Source organism: Mustela erminea, chromosome 18, assembly GCF_009829155.1.
Source record: "Mustela erminea isolate mMusErm1 chromosome 18, mMusErm1.Pri, whole genome shotgun sequence".
NCBI lineage: Eukaryota > Metazoa > Chordata > Mammalia > Carnivora > Mustelidae > Mustela > Mustela erminea.
In genome coordinates, this window is record NC_045631.1 from 32,140,975 (window position 1) to 32,157,790 (window position 16,816).

At 39.9% G+C, this 16,816-nt stretch overlaps 1 protein-coding gene across 6 annotated transcripts in view; it reads right to left on the reverse strand.

Moving 5' to 3' along the window:
• Positions 1 to 16,816, reverse strand: part of STXBP4 (syntaxin binding protein 4) — a 175,559-nt gene that overhangs the window by 12,979 nt on the left and 145,764 nt on the right. The window contains exon 18 of one of the 6 annotated variants that reach the window (XM_032319774.1): positions 1,230 to 1,564. The exons of the other annotated variants lie outside the window; for them this stretch is intronic. Coding sequence (XP_032175665.1) covers positions 1,456 to 1,564 — 109 coding nt within the window. The 3' untranslated portion in view covers positions 1,230 to 1,455. Of the gene's footprint in view, positions 1 to 1,229; positions 1,565 to 16,816 lie in introns of those variants that run through there. 6 annotated transcript variants of the gene reach the window in all.

Genomic DNA, 16,816 nt, shown 5'->3' on the forward strand with positions numbered 1-16,816 from the left:
CAGGGGAGTTCACGGAGGAGTCCCGACAGCAGAAGAGGTTCCAGATGCTCCTCTTCCCATCGGGGACCCACACATGTTCCTTCTGGCAAGGTCAGTTTATACAGAGCAGACCCCTGATGGGAGCCGGTCCCTTTACTGGAGAAAAATGCGAAGCTGCTCAAGGAAGACTGTTGGAAGGGCATTATGGAGCCGCCCTGACCTGGTGAAGGTTTGGGGGAGGAGGAAGCATTTATAGGAAAACAGTGGGGTTATGTGGGGGCTCTGTCTGAGGGAAGAAGGAGCCTCCTGGATCTCAGCGGCGGCTGGAGAGCACAACTGCGGAGCTCAGCTGTGTCAACAGAACCACGGCGGCCTGCGTGTTGGGCTGCGACCTCCATCTGCAGGGACGGTGGGGAGCAGTGGAAAGGGGGCTGGACGCAGAATCACAAGACAGGTGTGACTTTCAGCCCTGGGACAAGGTGCTTCATTTCTCTGAACTACTATTTCCCTAACTGAAAAACAAGAATAAAAATACCCACAGGATTGCCTGTGTTTTAGGCACGTTGTGTGGTTTAAGTAAAAGACGGTCTGAGAAGCTTTTGGTAAATGAGAAAGCCCCATACACATGTAAATTATATTCCATGGCCTATGACACAGTTGCCCAAATGTGATCCTTAAGAAACCTCCCAAAGCTTGCTCAGATCACTTTCCTAAGATACTAATATAAAAGGCCAGTGACTTATCAAATAAATGAAGTGCTTCACAGTGTTCACATAATTTTCCAGTAAGTCTTCATTACAAAAACTATGGTATCTGATATTCTATAAAGAACTATATATAAAATTATAAATCTAATTGTATATGAAAAAATATACATATTATAAAATCTAATTATATGTGATTTCAAAAAATGCAACTAGATGATTCTTAACTCCTCTAGTGGCAGTTGATCTTATAAAATGCATACACTTGTATCAAAAAGTTTTACCATACCATATGCTCTCACTCATACGTGGAATTTAAGAAACAAACCAAACGAACAAAGAAAAAAAAGAGACAAAACAAAAAAACCAGACTCTCAAATACGGAGAACAAGAGGGTGGTTGCCAGAAGGGAGGTTGGGGGGGGGGTGGACGAAACAGATAAAGCGGATTAAGAGTGTGCTTCTGTGATGAGCACTGAGTAGTGTATAGAATTGCTGAATCACGATATTGTACACCTGAAACTAATATGACACTATATGTTGCTGACACTTAAATAAAAGAAAAAAATTCTCATCATAAGCCAAAAAAAAAAAAAAAAATTTTTTTTTTTTTTAAACAAAAGTAACCTAAATCCAGAGTCTCTATTTCACAACTTCAGTAAGTAGGGTCTGTTTTGCTCCTGCTTTAGACCGCTGCATGTTGGGGGTCATCCACGTAGAATGAGACGTTAGAAGACCATGGAGCTCAGCTTCCTACAGAAGACCATCAGCTCTTAGGATCGGGGAAGTTCTCTGGAACAATCCTCTTCATTCTCCTCTGAGCAGGATAGGTTCAGTGCACTCATCACGGGATGGATCCAGGATGTTGTCTGTGTTACATGACTTGAGAAGAACAAGGAATGCAATTATAATCTCAAAGACTGCCTGTCCCTCTACCCGTCCACGCACGTCCTGATCCCAGGGACACTGCTTCCTCCCTATGGCAGCCCCCTGGGACAGGAAGCAACTGGAACGCCATCCACTAGTTTTAAAAATTCTTGGGCTAAGATTTAAGGTTCAGCCATGCCCACTTCTTTCTTTCTTCTTGAAAGTAAAAAGGAATGTGGGAGAATGTGTCATCTTTCACTCCTTGCTTTTCCTTACCCGAAATTCAGTCAGCAAGTCCTGGGACTGTCTTCCTGAAATCTCTGTGGGGTTTTCTGACCTCCTCCCCTCTTCCAGTGCTATAGCCTGGGTCACTCAAATTGCTCGTCTCTCTCTCTCTGTTCTGGTTGTTTGTGAATTCAATCTCTACTCCAGCCAAGAGAACAAATCATCTATTGTGGCTCACCTGCTAAAAATTCAGTACCAACCCATGCCTTCTGGATCAAATACACACTCCACAGTAGGAAATACCTTGATTTTTTTCTTACCTGCCTCAACAATACTTTCTTCTCGGCCACAGTCTTTTCCTCCCTCCCACTCTGTTTATCTAGTTAACTCCTACTAATTCCAAAGAACCCAATCTGTGCGCCTGACCTTCTCTCTTGCTACACTCCTAATATTCTAAGTGCTTGTTTATCTTCAGTAAAGAAGTAAGAAGTTACGGCATAAGAAGCTCCTTGAGGGCAGGAACTGTGTTTCTTGTCTGAATTTACGGGGCTTCCCATGTGCTCAGAGTCGATGATGAGGCATTTCGGGGAAGAACAGCAGCAGAGGGAAGGAAGGATACACCACGGGTACAGGGCCTGTTCAGGGAGTGCTGAAACATCACAACCGGGGCCCCTACCTGGTGCACGCTGTTTCTCTGACTTATCCACCCCTCGGTCCGGCTGAATGAACCTCCTCAATCCACCACTATCTGCCCAGCTCCCAACTGTTGGACAGGTGGCTGCCAGAATTAGGATGAGTTGTTTCTTCTTCCTGGATACTCTTTCTTCCCCTGGCTTACCCCACTGCCCTCATCCATCTAGATCAGTTTCCCCCAAGCGTATCTTATCCAAACGCAACCATGGAAAGTAGTATTGTGTCTTAGATTGAGTCTGTCTGAGGGTTGGCACTTAGGAGGATCAAATACGATTGGGGGGGGGGTGGTGTCTAAAAGTTTCTCCTAAATCACAGAATATTTCCAAAATATGTTTTTAAAGGGTTTTTAGTAACTTTTATGTAAAGAAGATAATTCTATGATCAAACAAGTTTGAGGTACACTAGGTTAAATAGAGCTAAACGGGTATTTTTACTGCAGGATTCCCTTAAGCCTTAACTGTATTAACATGTTCTACGACTCTCCATGAGTATGCGGTGTTATTCAAACTAACATGCCCCTGGTAGGACACATGGGACTAGCATTCCACAGACCACAATTGGGGAACTATCACAAAAATGCACTTACTTTATTGGCTGTTGATGACAATAACTGAAAATGTTGGACTTCGTACAAATGGGCAGTTTTACCGTCAATGGTGATTTAGTTTGTTTTTGACCCTCTATCCCAAATTCAGTGCATACTCCCCATACAAATTGTTCAACTCCTACATTTAAATATTAAAATTCATCTTTCCATGGAAGATCACTAATAGTTTCAAACTGGGGTAAACGGATTCAAGGTGTTTTAAGATGGCAAGGCCCAAACATCTTTGTAATTTTAAAAGCACAGAGTGTGGTTAAGTGGTACAAAGAATCATTCTTCTCTTGACAGTAATCCACATTACTATTATCTCTTTAAAATGGTTTATGGTTTAATGGAATTTCTTATTACGGAGGCGAAACTTACGAAAGCATTGGATTCTGCCCAGGTTAACTTCATTTCAAGGTCTTGGGGGCTGGGGGTAGGGAAAGCTGGAAGTCTGCCTAAATTGAAAGTGGTTTTAAAGAAATACTAATGAGTGTACCATAAGAGGGCCAGGAGGCCGCTGCAAGGTGAAATGAGGACGCATCGTTCTGCATGAAGCACCTGCTTAAAACTAAAAGGAAAAACTCGATGAGACGGTTTTGCTAATTTTAAAATCTTGGTACATTTACTTTGATGTTTACCAGCACATTTATAATATCTTAGTCCAAGGAAGAGACTTCAAAACTGTTAAAGTCTCCCTCACCACCAATGTCCCCTAATTAGGAAGTGTGGGAAGGAAAGGGAAGGGGAATAACCACCTGAGGGGCAAGTTCAGCTGCACACTTTCCTAGTAGACTTTTTGAAAAACAGTATTCTTATGCTTAAACGAGTGTAACTGCCTCGATATGGACATTCCATTAAATTTATAATGTAAACGAAGCCAAAGCAAAATGTCTAAGGAAAAAAATGTAGTTATTGACTCTGAACAATGACTACGAGAAAGTTCCCCGAGAAGGTTATCCTTGCCAGGAAACTTCATTAGCGCTTTTTTTTTTTTTTTTTTTTAAATCAACAAATCTACATCTGATCTTTTCCCAAATATAAAAGTAACACCATAAAATATTAATTGATTAAGCTTATGTTCAAAGTATACTTCTTGGTATCTGTTTTAAAAACACACACCCAAACACTAAACGTGCAATTACAACAGCTACTTACTAGGAAACAAAATAAACAAACAACAACAACAACAAAAAACAACTAACAAAGGGAAACTAAACAAAGGTTTTTATGCTTCAAGTACATATTTCATACTTAGGTCTTTTGTACAAACAAAACACGAAGCTGCTAAAACTCAGGTGAAGTGCCTGGCAACGAGTACATATTCAGTAAGTGATTATGGCTGTTTTTTTTTTTTTTTTAAATAATTAGAACTTTGTGATTATTGCAAGAAAAATTTGGAATTCTTCCTTTGATGCTGGAACAGGGCCAGCTGGTGTATACCACTCAATTTTATGTCCTGGTGAGCATTGTGCCTAAAGAGCTTTGACATAATCGGTATGATGAGATAATCCCAGCTTTACTGGCTTGGAGAACATTCTAGTATTAGAGATATTTCCTCTCTGATTTCTGTGCTTGGTAGCTCAACTGAGAAGAGAGAATAAATCAGCCCTGTTGACTCTGTTTAATTAATAAAGACCCATGGTTCATAAAGTGAGATGCTCCTACTTAGTATGAAAAATTTAGAGGTCTGGAGAATAAATGAGGCTGACTATGGAATGTAAAAATCTTCCATCTGAACATACACTACCTCTGGCAAATGTTCCTGCAGAGAGTGCATCTGACCTGATTTGGGCGCAATCAACGGCAGTTCAGAGATATTTGAAAATCTAAAAAGCATAATACTACTTGCCTCTGAGTGTTTGCCAAATCTGTTGTTGGGAAACACTAATATTCGATCTAGGAAGAAGACGGTGTTGTGTTTTCTTTCTTCCATAATATTAGTAAATTGAAAGACATATTTTAGGACCTATAAAAAAAGCCCTAAGAGAACATGCTTTATTTTATTGGCAAAGAAATGTAAGTCAATTATTTAAATCCCATTATAATTACCCTCCTTATGTTTCTTACCCTCCTAGCATGCAAAATGCTTTCTTTCAAAATTAAAATTTAGGACAGCCTTTAAGAGAAAAGTGGTTTAAAGACAAAAAGTACACTAGCTTTGAAGAAATTCATTCTTAATAACTGTCTGTGATCATGAAAGAGGTTCTTCTGTTAAACTCCATTATAAATGTCACTATTTATATATCATCATGAATAGAGCAAGGGTGCATATATGATTTTATCATGATGAAGATAAGGTTGCAAAATAATGTGACTAACTTGCAATGTCTTTTTTTGGGGGGGTGGGAGGTAATCCTATGCATATAATATTCATATGAACAAGAAATTAAAGACAAGTAATATGTGTTAATTCAATCTGTTTCTAGCATCAGTATCTTGGAATTGCTGGAAAATTTTACAGCTGGCCATAAATGGCAAGTAGTAAAGACAATAAAAGTTTTAAACTTAAAAAAGAATCCCAACTGAAAACAAATTGGACAAAAAGAAAAAGAAAACAAAATGGAAGGTAAGAACAGAAAGTGAACCGTGTCAATCAAATTATTAAAAAGTCACCAAACCTTGGGGAGGCAGCACATAATCTTGCCAGACACTGGTTATGAGGCTGACTAGGAATTAGGAATAAGAAGAATTCATTCCAAAACATGCTTAAGAGAAAATCACAAGCTGTTTTTTTCCACTGACATATAAGGAGTTCCCTCTTATATAATTTTGGAAATATATGCCTAAAATCAAGATGGATATTTCTCAGTAATTAACTCTGTAAATATCACAATAATAGTTCCATATTTTGTAATTAAACATTTGGAAATCTAGTGGGACTCTGACCAAATATTAGCAGGATCCCATCCAAACCCTTATGGTCTTCAAGACAAACTTCTTTTTATTACATATTTATGGCAATTTATATAAAAAATATATATCTTTTGAAAATTAAAAACTCTAATTAAAAAACCTTTGTATCTCAGATATCACATTATTATAAGAATCTGAAGTTATCGTAACATGTTACTTATGCATAGTATTGGGAAAAAGTTGCCGTCTCTAGACCTGTAAAAGATGAACACTGAAAAGAAAATTCCTGAGAAAAACATGGAAAATATAAATTATATCCTTTTTTTTTAATATCCTTTAAATCATATACACAGGTTTAGATTGCTGTCAATTACTGTACAGAGCGAAAACATCCCAGATCCAGAGCTGATACAAAGAAATTGTTCTACAGTCATAGATTACAGTTTTGGGCAACTCTTAAAAACTGATGCTGTTTTTCACTGCGATAGGATTCCAGAATACAGAAGGCCTCCAAGAACACGTATTTATACACTGGACTATTAGATACTAATGAACACAGAATTTTCAAGTTGGTATATTTGTACCTTCTTACATTCCCTCTGGCAGTGCCCACCAAACTTCACATCCTCCCTTCCATCTCACAGCGTTGTTACCGCGAGGTTGCTGTCCGGAAGCGGACTACCTGCCCTGACTAGCCTTATGGCAGCCTGTGTCTAGGTCCTGCTAATCAAGGTGAGAGAACAGATGCTTGTCTTTTGTGGGCAGGGGTTTTTAAGGACCTGGAGTGCCGTCTCTACTCTTATTCCTCATCTGCTAAATGAAGGCAGAGGACTCTGAGGACCAAGGAGATGAGGAGCCATGAGTTAGGAGGAGCTGGGGTACCAAAGTCACCAGCCAAAGCATAGAAAAGCCATTCGTCCACCAGGAAGCTCTGCATTGACTGGTATGTGAGCATTAAGCAAGTGAAAGGTGGTGGTTTGTTACAGCAGTTAATGTCATTCTAAATCATCATCAAGCAAGAAGAGAGTATTTCAAGATCAAGCTGTGACTATCACTCCCTCAGTACAGACAACTTCTCCAAACTAAAGAGGTTGGCTTTCTAGAAAAATACAGAAGATGGGCAATATATATATATATTTTTTTTCATGCTACTTTAAAAAGGTCAATAATCAAAAGACTGTCAGAATGTAGATTAATGAAAACTAAATTTAATTAGAAATAACTTTGCAAGACCACTGACAGTTTCCAGCTTAAATTCTCACTTATGAACAAAAGTGCATGAAATACTAAAGCTACTTCAATCTGTAATGTTCAGCTGTTTCACTTTTTTATCTAATAAAATAAGTTTAATGAACATCTGATTAAGTATGTTTTCTTAATTACCAAATTTGAAACTTAAAAAATACTAAAATTTGAAACAAAATTTCAACTAATTTTATACGTATTCTAATTTTCTTTTTCTTTCTTTTTTTTTAAAGATTTATTTATTTATTTATTTGACAGACACAGATCACAAGTAGGCAGAGAGAGAGAGAGAGAGGAGGAAGCTGAGCAGAAAGCCCAATGAGGGGCTCGATCCCAGCACCCTGGGATCATGACCTCAGCTGAAGGCAGAGGCTTTAACCCACTGAGCCACCCGGGCACCCCCTAATTTTATTTTTCTACCAAAGTTAAGTGAACTACACTAAAAACATAAGAACATGAATGTGCATATTTTATCAGAGAAGAATTGAACATTCTAAAATGACAAAACTGGATGGGACTTTGAGAAGTTTCCTCCCTCACCATCTCTATAGTCTTGACATGTTCTATCCAAATATTACCGACTCCATAATGCATAAGTGCAAAAGCCACTTAACAGTGAGTGCTATAAAGTAGAAACTTTCAATTACAGTAAAAAATTATGGGATAAACACCAAACATACCATCAACCTTTATAGTTCTCTCATCGACTCTACAATACTATTTCTAGTAGTGCCATCTTGGACTTTTTAATCAATGGACTTAACTGACTCATAGGAACTTAGTTTATTTTGAAGAAGAGAAAAAGTTATACTTATTATCCTCACGCTATATATGAGAAAACTAATACCGAGAGAGGCAAAATAACTTACTTCAGGTCATAAAACTGTGTTAGAGCCTGGATCTGGACTCAAATCTGACTTCTGAGAGTTTAGCCATTCTGTTAAACTCTTCCCTGAGGCTCTGTTATTTGGGTGGCTTTCAACAATAATGTGTATGGCGAATTCTGGGATGGGCTAAATGACCACCTAAAAGGGCTCTTCAGATTTACAAAATGAGGTAATTAAGGGTGGGCTGACTGATCATAGATTACATAGTCTAAAATATTTTTTAAAGCCCTTGCCACAAAACTCATATTTTTATTAAGTGGGAATAAAAAGTACTAGCATGAAGCCTGCTTCCCCAGAAGTTTTACACTTTTCACATCGTGAAAATGAATTCTTACTATGTCTGTCTTCTTGCTCACCAGGCTGTTAACTTCTGGAGGGCAGAGAAGCATTCTTTGCGTCTTTACAATCTCAGTGTCAGGCTCACAGAAAATGGGGGTCAATAAATGTCTGATGTATAGATCCACCAGACTTTTCACTGGTATTTTTATTAAACCACAAGTAAAAAAATGCTCAGAAGTGGTAAATTAGCTTATTTAGGATTGAGGGCCAGATAAAACTATCTTCAGATGGGATAATGCAGTCACCTCACTCTAAGAGATTCAGAAATATGCATAAAGAGACTCAACTTTATCAGTAAAGCGTTCAATTGAATGAAATATCCTAAATGTCACCAAATAGCCAGGACTACTAACCCTCTTCACCAATATTCTAATATCCAAGTAACTTGAAAAGGTCTATTCATCTATTTGGTGGAAGGTAATAACTGAACCACTATGATAATCCAAACAATTTTGATTAGAGTTTATTTCCTAAATAAGCAGAGTTATATGTAAATTTATTAAAATCCCAGGATTTAAGTTATAGTTGCTTACATTGAACAAATACTATTGTTTTGTTTTGTTTTAAGATTTTATCCATTCATTTGGTAGACAAATATCACAAGTAGGCAGAGAGGCAGGCAGAGAGAGATAGGGGGAACAGGTTCCCCGCTGAGCAGGGAGCCCAACACGGGGCTCGATCCCAGGACCCCAAGACCATGACCCGAGCTGAAAGCAGAGGCTCAACCCACTGAGCCACTCAAGTGCCCCCGAACAAATACTATTGTTAGCTAAACAAATCTTGTGTTAACTGGTAGTATAAAATGTAAACAAAGACAAACAGATGTGATGATAAGGGGTGGCTAAAAGCTTACACTACCTCTCAATTCTCTTACCATTACTGAAGTGATTTTACTAACCTGCAATTTTCAGCCTCTGAAATAACTCAGGATGCAGCCAAAGCCATGTTTCTAGGCATCCAACACCCAACAAAAGGATGCAGATTTTTCCTAAAGAGGCCTAGTTAATGCTGGCACTAAGTAACAAGGTTTAGGTAAGATCTAAGAAGACCCTCCAGCCCCCTCAATGTCCTAGATCATTCATTTGATATGGATGTTTGGGTGTGTTGACAACTAGATCAAACTTGACATCGGATAAGGATTTTGTACTTTACAATGTTTTTTTTGATAGTGATTTCCCAATTTGCTTTTCATACAAAGCTCATAAACCTGACCTGTCTCTACAAGTTTTACAACTGAAGAAACTGAGGCTCAGGGTGTTCATGTACCCTTAACTCACACAGTTTACTATTCTTTCAAACAGACTATGCAGACCTGGTTTGAAATCCCAGATGGCCCATGTATTAACTGGGTTACTATGTGTCTCTAGGAAAGTTACTTGAACTCCGAGTCTCAGTTTCCTAATCTAGAAAACATGCAACACCTGCCTCAAATAGTGTTAAGAGATAAACATGTATAAATCCTCTAGTTCCATGCCTGATGCATTTTAGGCGCAAGTCATAACCACTACCCTCTCCCCTCCACCTCTGACTCCCTGTATTAGTTTTCTACTAGTGCAGTAACAAATTGCCACATAAAATTTAGTGGCTTTAAACAACAGATTCACTGGCTTACAGTTCTGTAGCTCGGAAGTCCGACATGGCTCTTGCTGGGCTAAAATCAAGGTGTTGGCAAGGCTATTGTTCCTTTCTGGCAGCTCTAGAGGAGATTTCGTTTCCTTGCTTTCCCAGCTTAACGGCCACCCACATACTGTGGTTCGTGGCCCCCATCTTCAAAGCCAGAAACACCGCCTGTCATTCCCTGCTTCCACTTTCCTATCTCTTTCTCTGAACCTCTTCTGCCTCCCTCTTCCACTGTTAAGGACTCATGTGATTAGACTGGACCCACCTGGTTAATCCAGAATAATCTCCCTATTTTAAGACCAGCTGATTAGCAGCCTTAATTCCATATGCAAACTTTATGCATGGAACCTAATGTATCCAAATGTTGTGGAGATCAGCACGAGGACATCGTTGTGTGTGTGTGTGTGTGGGGGGGTCATTATTCTCCTGGCCACATTCCCCCTCCCCTTAGTTACTTCATCTACTAAAGACTAGGGCACAAGGGAAAAACCACTGGTTTGGATTAGTTCTTGCAAATGTGCCTAAAACCTGGTAAGTATATAAGAAAATGATATACTGCTCTGTAATGGAGATTATTAGATAAAGAAAAATAAGGGGCTGGAAAATTTATGGAAAGTAGTTTAAGATAAAGAAGCAACCGTTGTGAACTGAATTGTGCCCTTACCCCCTCCAATTCATATACTGAAGCCCTAACCCATTAGGTGGGCTATATTGAGAAACAGGGCATTTGGGGAGGTAAAGTTAGATGAGGTCATGGAGGTGTGGCCCTGGGTCCAACGGGACTGACGTCCTTGTAAGAAGAGGAAGACACACCAGAGCTTGATCTCTCTGAGCACACATGGACAAGAAAAGAGGCCATGTGAGGACACAGTGAGAAGGTAATGGTCTATATCCTAGGAAGAAAGGCCTCACCAGAAACCAATCCTAATGGCATGTTGAGCTTGGACTTCCGGCCTCCAGAACTATGAGAAAATAAATTTTTGCTCTTTAAGCCAGTCTCGGCAGTTCTAGCAGATTGACAGAGCAATCGAATTTGGAAGGGAAAGTGTTTGACAAATAAGTTAGTATTTGTTAATTAACTTAAATAAAGGGTCCTGGAGGCAGAGATACCTCCTCATTTGGCTAAATAAAAGTATAACCCCAGAAAGGTGATGAATTTCCCAAGTACTTCTTGCAATCCCAGAGGATTTGCTTACAGTATCCCAATAAAATGCTAAAAAACATGCCTGATGCCTTCTACCTGTCACTGGTTAAATGGGGGGGAAAAAAGGAGTTTGATGCAGGCTGTCTAGATCTGGATGTTTTATTCATTTCAGTGGGCTCTGCCACTCTGAATAACCCAAGCCAGCTGGCTGGCCTTTCGTTTAAATGACAGTTGCTCATCTAGCACTTCGTACTGCTATACCCCCTTCGTAGATATTTATGGAAAATCCAGAGCTAGCTGTCTCAGGCTCCTGAGCCATGCAACCTCTCGGCTCCTGTCACAGGGCTTCTGTTTTGGCTAGTGGTTTCTATTTGCAGCTGTGCAAATGTTGTCATTTACAGCCCCACCACTGTCCAATAGCAGTACTGTAAAATAAAGGAAGGGAGGGCGAACTAACCTCTGTTCAACACTCACCATGGGCCGGGTATTTTGTCAGGGGCTTACCCCTCCCCCCCCCCCACCCCTGTATTTTATTCAATTCTCAAAACAAGCCTAGGAGATATAAACCACTATCGTTTTTGAATGAGAAAAGGGGATACAGACACCTGAAAACAGCATCGATTATACCAAGGTCACCCCCGTAAGTCGTGCATCAATACTAGAACCCAGGTGTGTCTGACATTACAGTCTGTATTTTCTTTTTCCCTCATCAATTGCTTCCCCAAATTGGCAATGACAGTATTCACGCATTTGATAAATGTTTCCTCAGCCCCTATCCATACCGGGCACTGCTCTGGTTAATGGGTATTCTAACAGATGGTTCCATCCAAACCAGTGCGTTGAATACAATTTATTCATTAGTAAGAAGTGTTTGGGGATTAAAATATGTCTTCCTTCAAGCCATCTTTTGATTTCTTCATTACAGTCTCAGGAGGAACGAAATGCTCAGGCTTCTCAGGCATGTGGACAAGAGTGAGGAGCTAACCTGCCCTGTCCTTATCTATGCTGAAGTCAGGTGCACAGAAACTGCCTCGGGCCTCATCAAGTGAGCCTTACACTTATAGTCGTCTGTGTATGGGTATTTCTTAACGCACCCAAAATGAACCAAAGCAGCCAAATTAATGAGGTCTTCAGAAGGAGGGCTCCCAAGAGTGTCCACTAAAGTGGAACTAAACTAGTCTGCCAAAGACTTAGGAAAAGTCAAAAGTAGCAGCTTATTATTTCCAATCCAGAAACCATCCGTTTCCTCTCCAACCTCCCCTCCAATCACCCGAATTTGTAATTACATTAGAATTATCCAGCATAGGCTATACTTGTAAAATAAAGTTAGGGGGTAAGAAAACATAACCTCCAATTTTTTCTCTTCTGTGTTCTCTATATAATTTATAAATGAGAGGACACAATGTAACTTAAGCCTTTAATTAATACAGTAAGTGGACAATGGCAAAGTCTGATTCAAATATAGGCTAGGATCCACATTCTTTCCTCCCTGGGAACAACCTAATAGGATGTCCTACCTCAAGTCAATGAAGACAATCATCTAGGGTCATTAATTTCTCTGACTGGAGAGAAATGAAGACAGCCAAGCCTTCCAGAAATCATTTATCTTTTAGAGTCATTAAAGCAAAGCTTTTAAATACTATCTTATAAGAACTTCTTTGGGTGGCTTATCATCATTTATTTCATTATTTCAACCCACCCTCTGTATTATTACTGCTCACCTTGGCAGAGTTTCTGCATTAGCAAAATGCTCTAGAAGACCAAAGATGCAAAGATGAGGCATGTGTCCCCTACACCTCTCCCCCCTGCACCCACAGCAGACCCTACTGACAAGACATCACCGAGGATGAACACAGCTTAGAATTCTTCACAAAACCACGTTTGAGACAGTGAGTTGAAATCTATTTGCCTTCCCTGCTCTAGACCGAAACTTGTTTCATTCAGAAATTACAGACTTCCTAGGTTCTACTGATAGACATTTGAATGTTCTAAGTATACTTCTTCCTATGTAATGGACAAAGTTTTTATAACACGAGGAGAGATCTCACACTGAAGGCATATCAACACAAATAGACACATGGAGAATTGTAAGTTTAAGTAACTTTTAAAAACATATGATTAGGGGGTGCCTGGGTGGCTCAGTGGGGTTGGGCCTCTGCCTTTGGCTCAGGTCCTGATCTCAGGGTCCTAGGATTCAGCGGGGAACCTCCTTCCCTCTCTCTCCGCCTGCCTCTCTGCCTACTTGTGATCTCTCTCTCTGTGTCAAATAAATGAACAAAATCTTGAAAAAAAACAAAAAACAAAAAACAAAACCCAAATGATTATACCTACTGGAAAACTCACTAATCACTATACATAGCATCATTCCATGTTTGAAGCTAGTGTCTAATAGTGCCATATCTGTGTTACAGATGTATAGGTTATACAAACACACACACACACATATAAAACATACACATATATAAACATATATGTTTATATACAATATATACAAACTGTGTGTGTGTGTGTGTGTGTATTTACATATATTGTGAAATAGCACTGTGGTAGGCATCCTTTAAGACAGGTCCTAGTGATGCTCACCTTTTGGCAATCTTACTCTCTACACTGTACGAGGGTCGGTCTGTATGACCAATTCCGTATGGCAGGAGTGATGGTATACCACTCACTTTTAGGATTGGTTATATAGACATTGTAGCTTTTGTCTTCATATTTCTCTTGCTCTTACTCTTTCTCTTCTCTCTTGTTTTGGGGGAATCCTGCTGTCTTGTTGTGTGTGGCCCTATGAAGAAAGGTCCATGTTTTGGTGAGGAACTGAAGCCTCTTGCCAACAGCCAGATGTGTGAGCTTGGAATAAATACACCAGCCCCACTAAGGCACTCTTTAATCCCTAGCCTTAGCGAATAGCTTGATCACACCTTCATGAGAAACCCAGAGAGAAAGAGTCAGAATGACCCAGTAAAACCACACCTGGATTCCTGACCCTCTGAAACTGGGTGAGAAAATGTTTACTGTTTTAAGCTGCAAAATTTGGGAGAAATTTATCATGCAGCGATAGAATTCACATGATTATGATAATCAATCACAGTGAATCTGAATTTTTCAACAGCAAAAGAAAAGAACACAATGAAAGCAATGTAGCAGTAATGTCTGATTTGTAAGAATTAAAATTAGGTTTTACTGCTAAACATAACTCTCATAGTAATTTTGTTAAATTTTATAACACATTTTAAAGTGGAATCATACCAAAGGACTACTGTAAATCTATTAATAGTATACCATTTTCAAAGGGAAGAAACTGGGTAGGAAAATGGTTAAGTAAATCAGATAATTTCATCATAGCACCATCATGGTAACTGACATTTGTTGCTAAATTTAAGAATGCTGCAAATCTCTAAAGAGAAAATATGGAAGTCTTCCCTTGAATGCACTGGTGTGTGTGTGTGTGTGTGTGTGTGTGGGTGTGTATTTATATGTACACACAAAAGTGAGGCAATATGCATATCTATGCCTATATGCATATACATATACACACATACATATATACAGACACATGTTTTTTAGTTCTGTGAAATGCTGGCTCTAGCAATGCCAACATTTTGATTAAATTTGTTTATACCAGGTAAAATGCTTTCTTCTCTTGCATAAGAACTTAAGTAGATGACTACAAAGTATTATTGGGTGTGCAATGGACATGTGCAGGAATATTCAATGAGGACTATATTTGGGCAGTCTTGGGACAGCACTGACAGTTATTCCTTTGCCTGAGGCTTGCCTTCCATCAGATGGAACAATTCAATTTCCGGGAAGACAGTGACAGGTGTCAGTTTTCAGGGAAGAGATTATATGTATACAGGCCATTATCTCCTCCAGTGTCCTGGAAGGGCAATTTCAACTCGTTCTTTTTAAGTAAACGTGAGAGAGGCAATGACCTGAGTTCATTACTTGCTATTTCCTGCCTCCAAAGTATATCTACCTGGTAAATGAACTACTCCTACCTCAAAATCTAAGGCCATCCAGGCTCAAAATTTCAGCTGGAGTAAATGGGAGGATGAAGATGAAAAAATAAGACAAAAAAGCTACATGAAGGACATACAATGGATGTCTGTGTATGCAGCCATTACGGACGTGGCAACATCACCTATCTGAACCCAGCAGCTAGGAGCAGGAAGTAACCCCCATCAGAATGTTAGGAGTGACAGGAGGGTGTGGGGCGGGCTGAACTTAGCTGAAGTGTGTACTTTGGCTCAGGTGCTATGATAGGCTTTTCACATACATAAGCTCATCCATTCTGGACAAGAACCCTACGAAGTGCTAATATTCTCTCCACTCTGCAAATATGGAAAATTAAAGCTCAGAGAGCTTAAGTAAACATGCCTAAGGTCGTTCAGCTATCCTGTGGAGACACCAGCATTTGGACCCAAGTTCCTCCAAATCCAAAGCTCAGGCTCTTCTTTCCCCTGTATCAGATGGCTTTCCTATAATCAGCTCTACCTGCACTAGAACTCCTGAACTTGACTCACACAAACCCCTGCAGGCCCACACCTATTCACAAGCGATTCACGGGAGTTTGATGGTCTGGCGTCCTGGCCTCCTCAGATGGGAAACGCCTGGGGAAGAGGGTGAGGTGAGTAAAAGATAAAAAAGGAGAATGGGGAAAAGGTGATGGCCAGGCACATTGAGAGCCGCAAGAGAAAGATAGCTGGGTCTCGTTCTGGTTTATATAGCTTACATTCCCCCGCAGAACTCACTAAAGATTTTGTTCAATGGCCTCATTGTAGGAAGGCAGGTTAGTATCTTATTAAGTAAAACTTTGATCAAGAATAGTGAGGCTAAAACAAATACTGGTGCTTGAATGGGGCTAACTTCTGGCAGAAAAACTAGCTCAGGCAAGCTACCCGTTCCTCCACGAGGCTAAGGAAAGGAAGCACTGTAGAGTGTTAGCTTTTCTTATCTTTATTATTTGGCCTTTCTAATCTCCAGGAGATAACTAAGTATTCTTAGAACCAAGTTTCTATTCTGCTATTTAAAAATGGATAAGGTAAAGAAGACAAATGGCCAACAGACACATGAAAAAGTGCTCAACATCACTGTGCATCAGGGAACCACAGTGAGATACCACCTCACACCAGTCAGAATGGCTAAAATTAACAAGTCAGGAAACGACAGGTGTTGGTGAGGATGCAGAGACAGGGGAACCGTCCTACACTGTTGGTGGGAATGCAAGCTGGTGCAGCGACTCTGGAAAACAGTATGGAAGTTCCTCAAAAAGTTGAAAATAGAGCTGCCCTACGAGCTGCCCCAATTGCACTACTGGGTATTTACCCTAAGGATACAGATCATAGGGGAAGGAAGGGAAAAATGAAACAAGAAACCAGAGAGGGAGACAAACCATAAGAGACTCTTAATCTCAGGAAACAAATGGAGGGCTGCTGGAATGAAGGGGGGGTAAGGAGGGAGGGGGTGGTGGGGAGATGGACATTGGGGAGGGTATGTGCTAAGGTGAGTGCTGTGAATTGTGTACGACTGATCAATCACAGACCTGTAGCCCTGTAACAACACATTAGATGTTAATTAAAAAAATGAATAAGGTATGGAGCTCTCCCTAAACCAAGATTTGTTTAAAAAATCTTTTGTCACATGGAAACATACGACATTAAAATAAGGAGGTG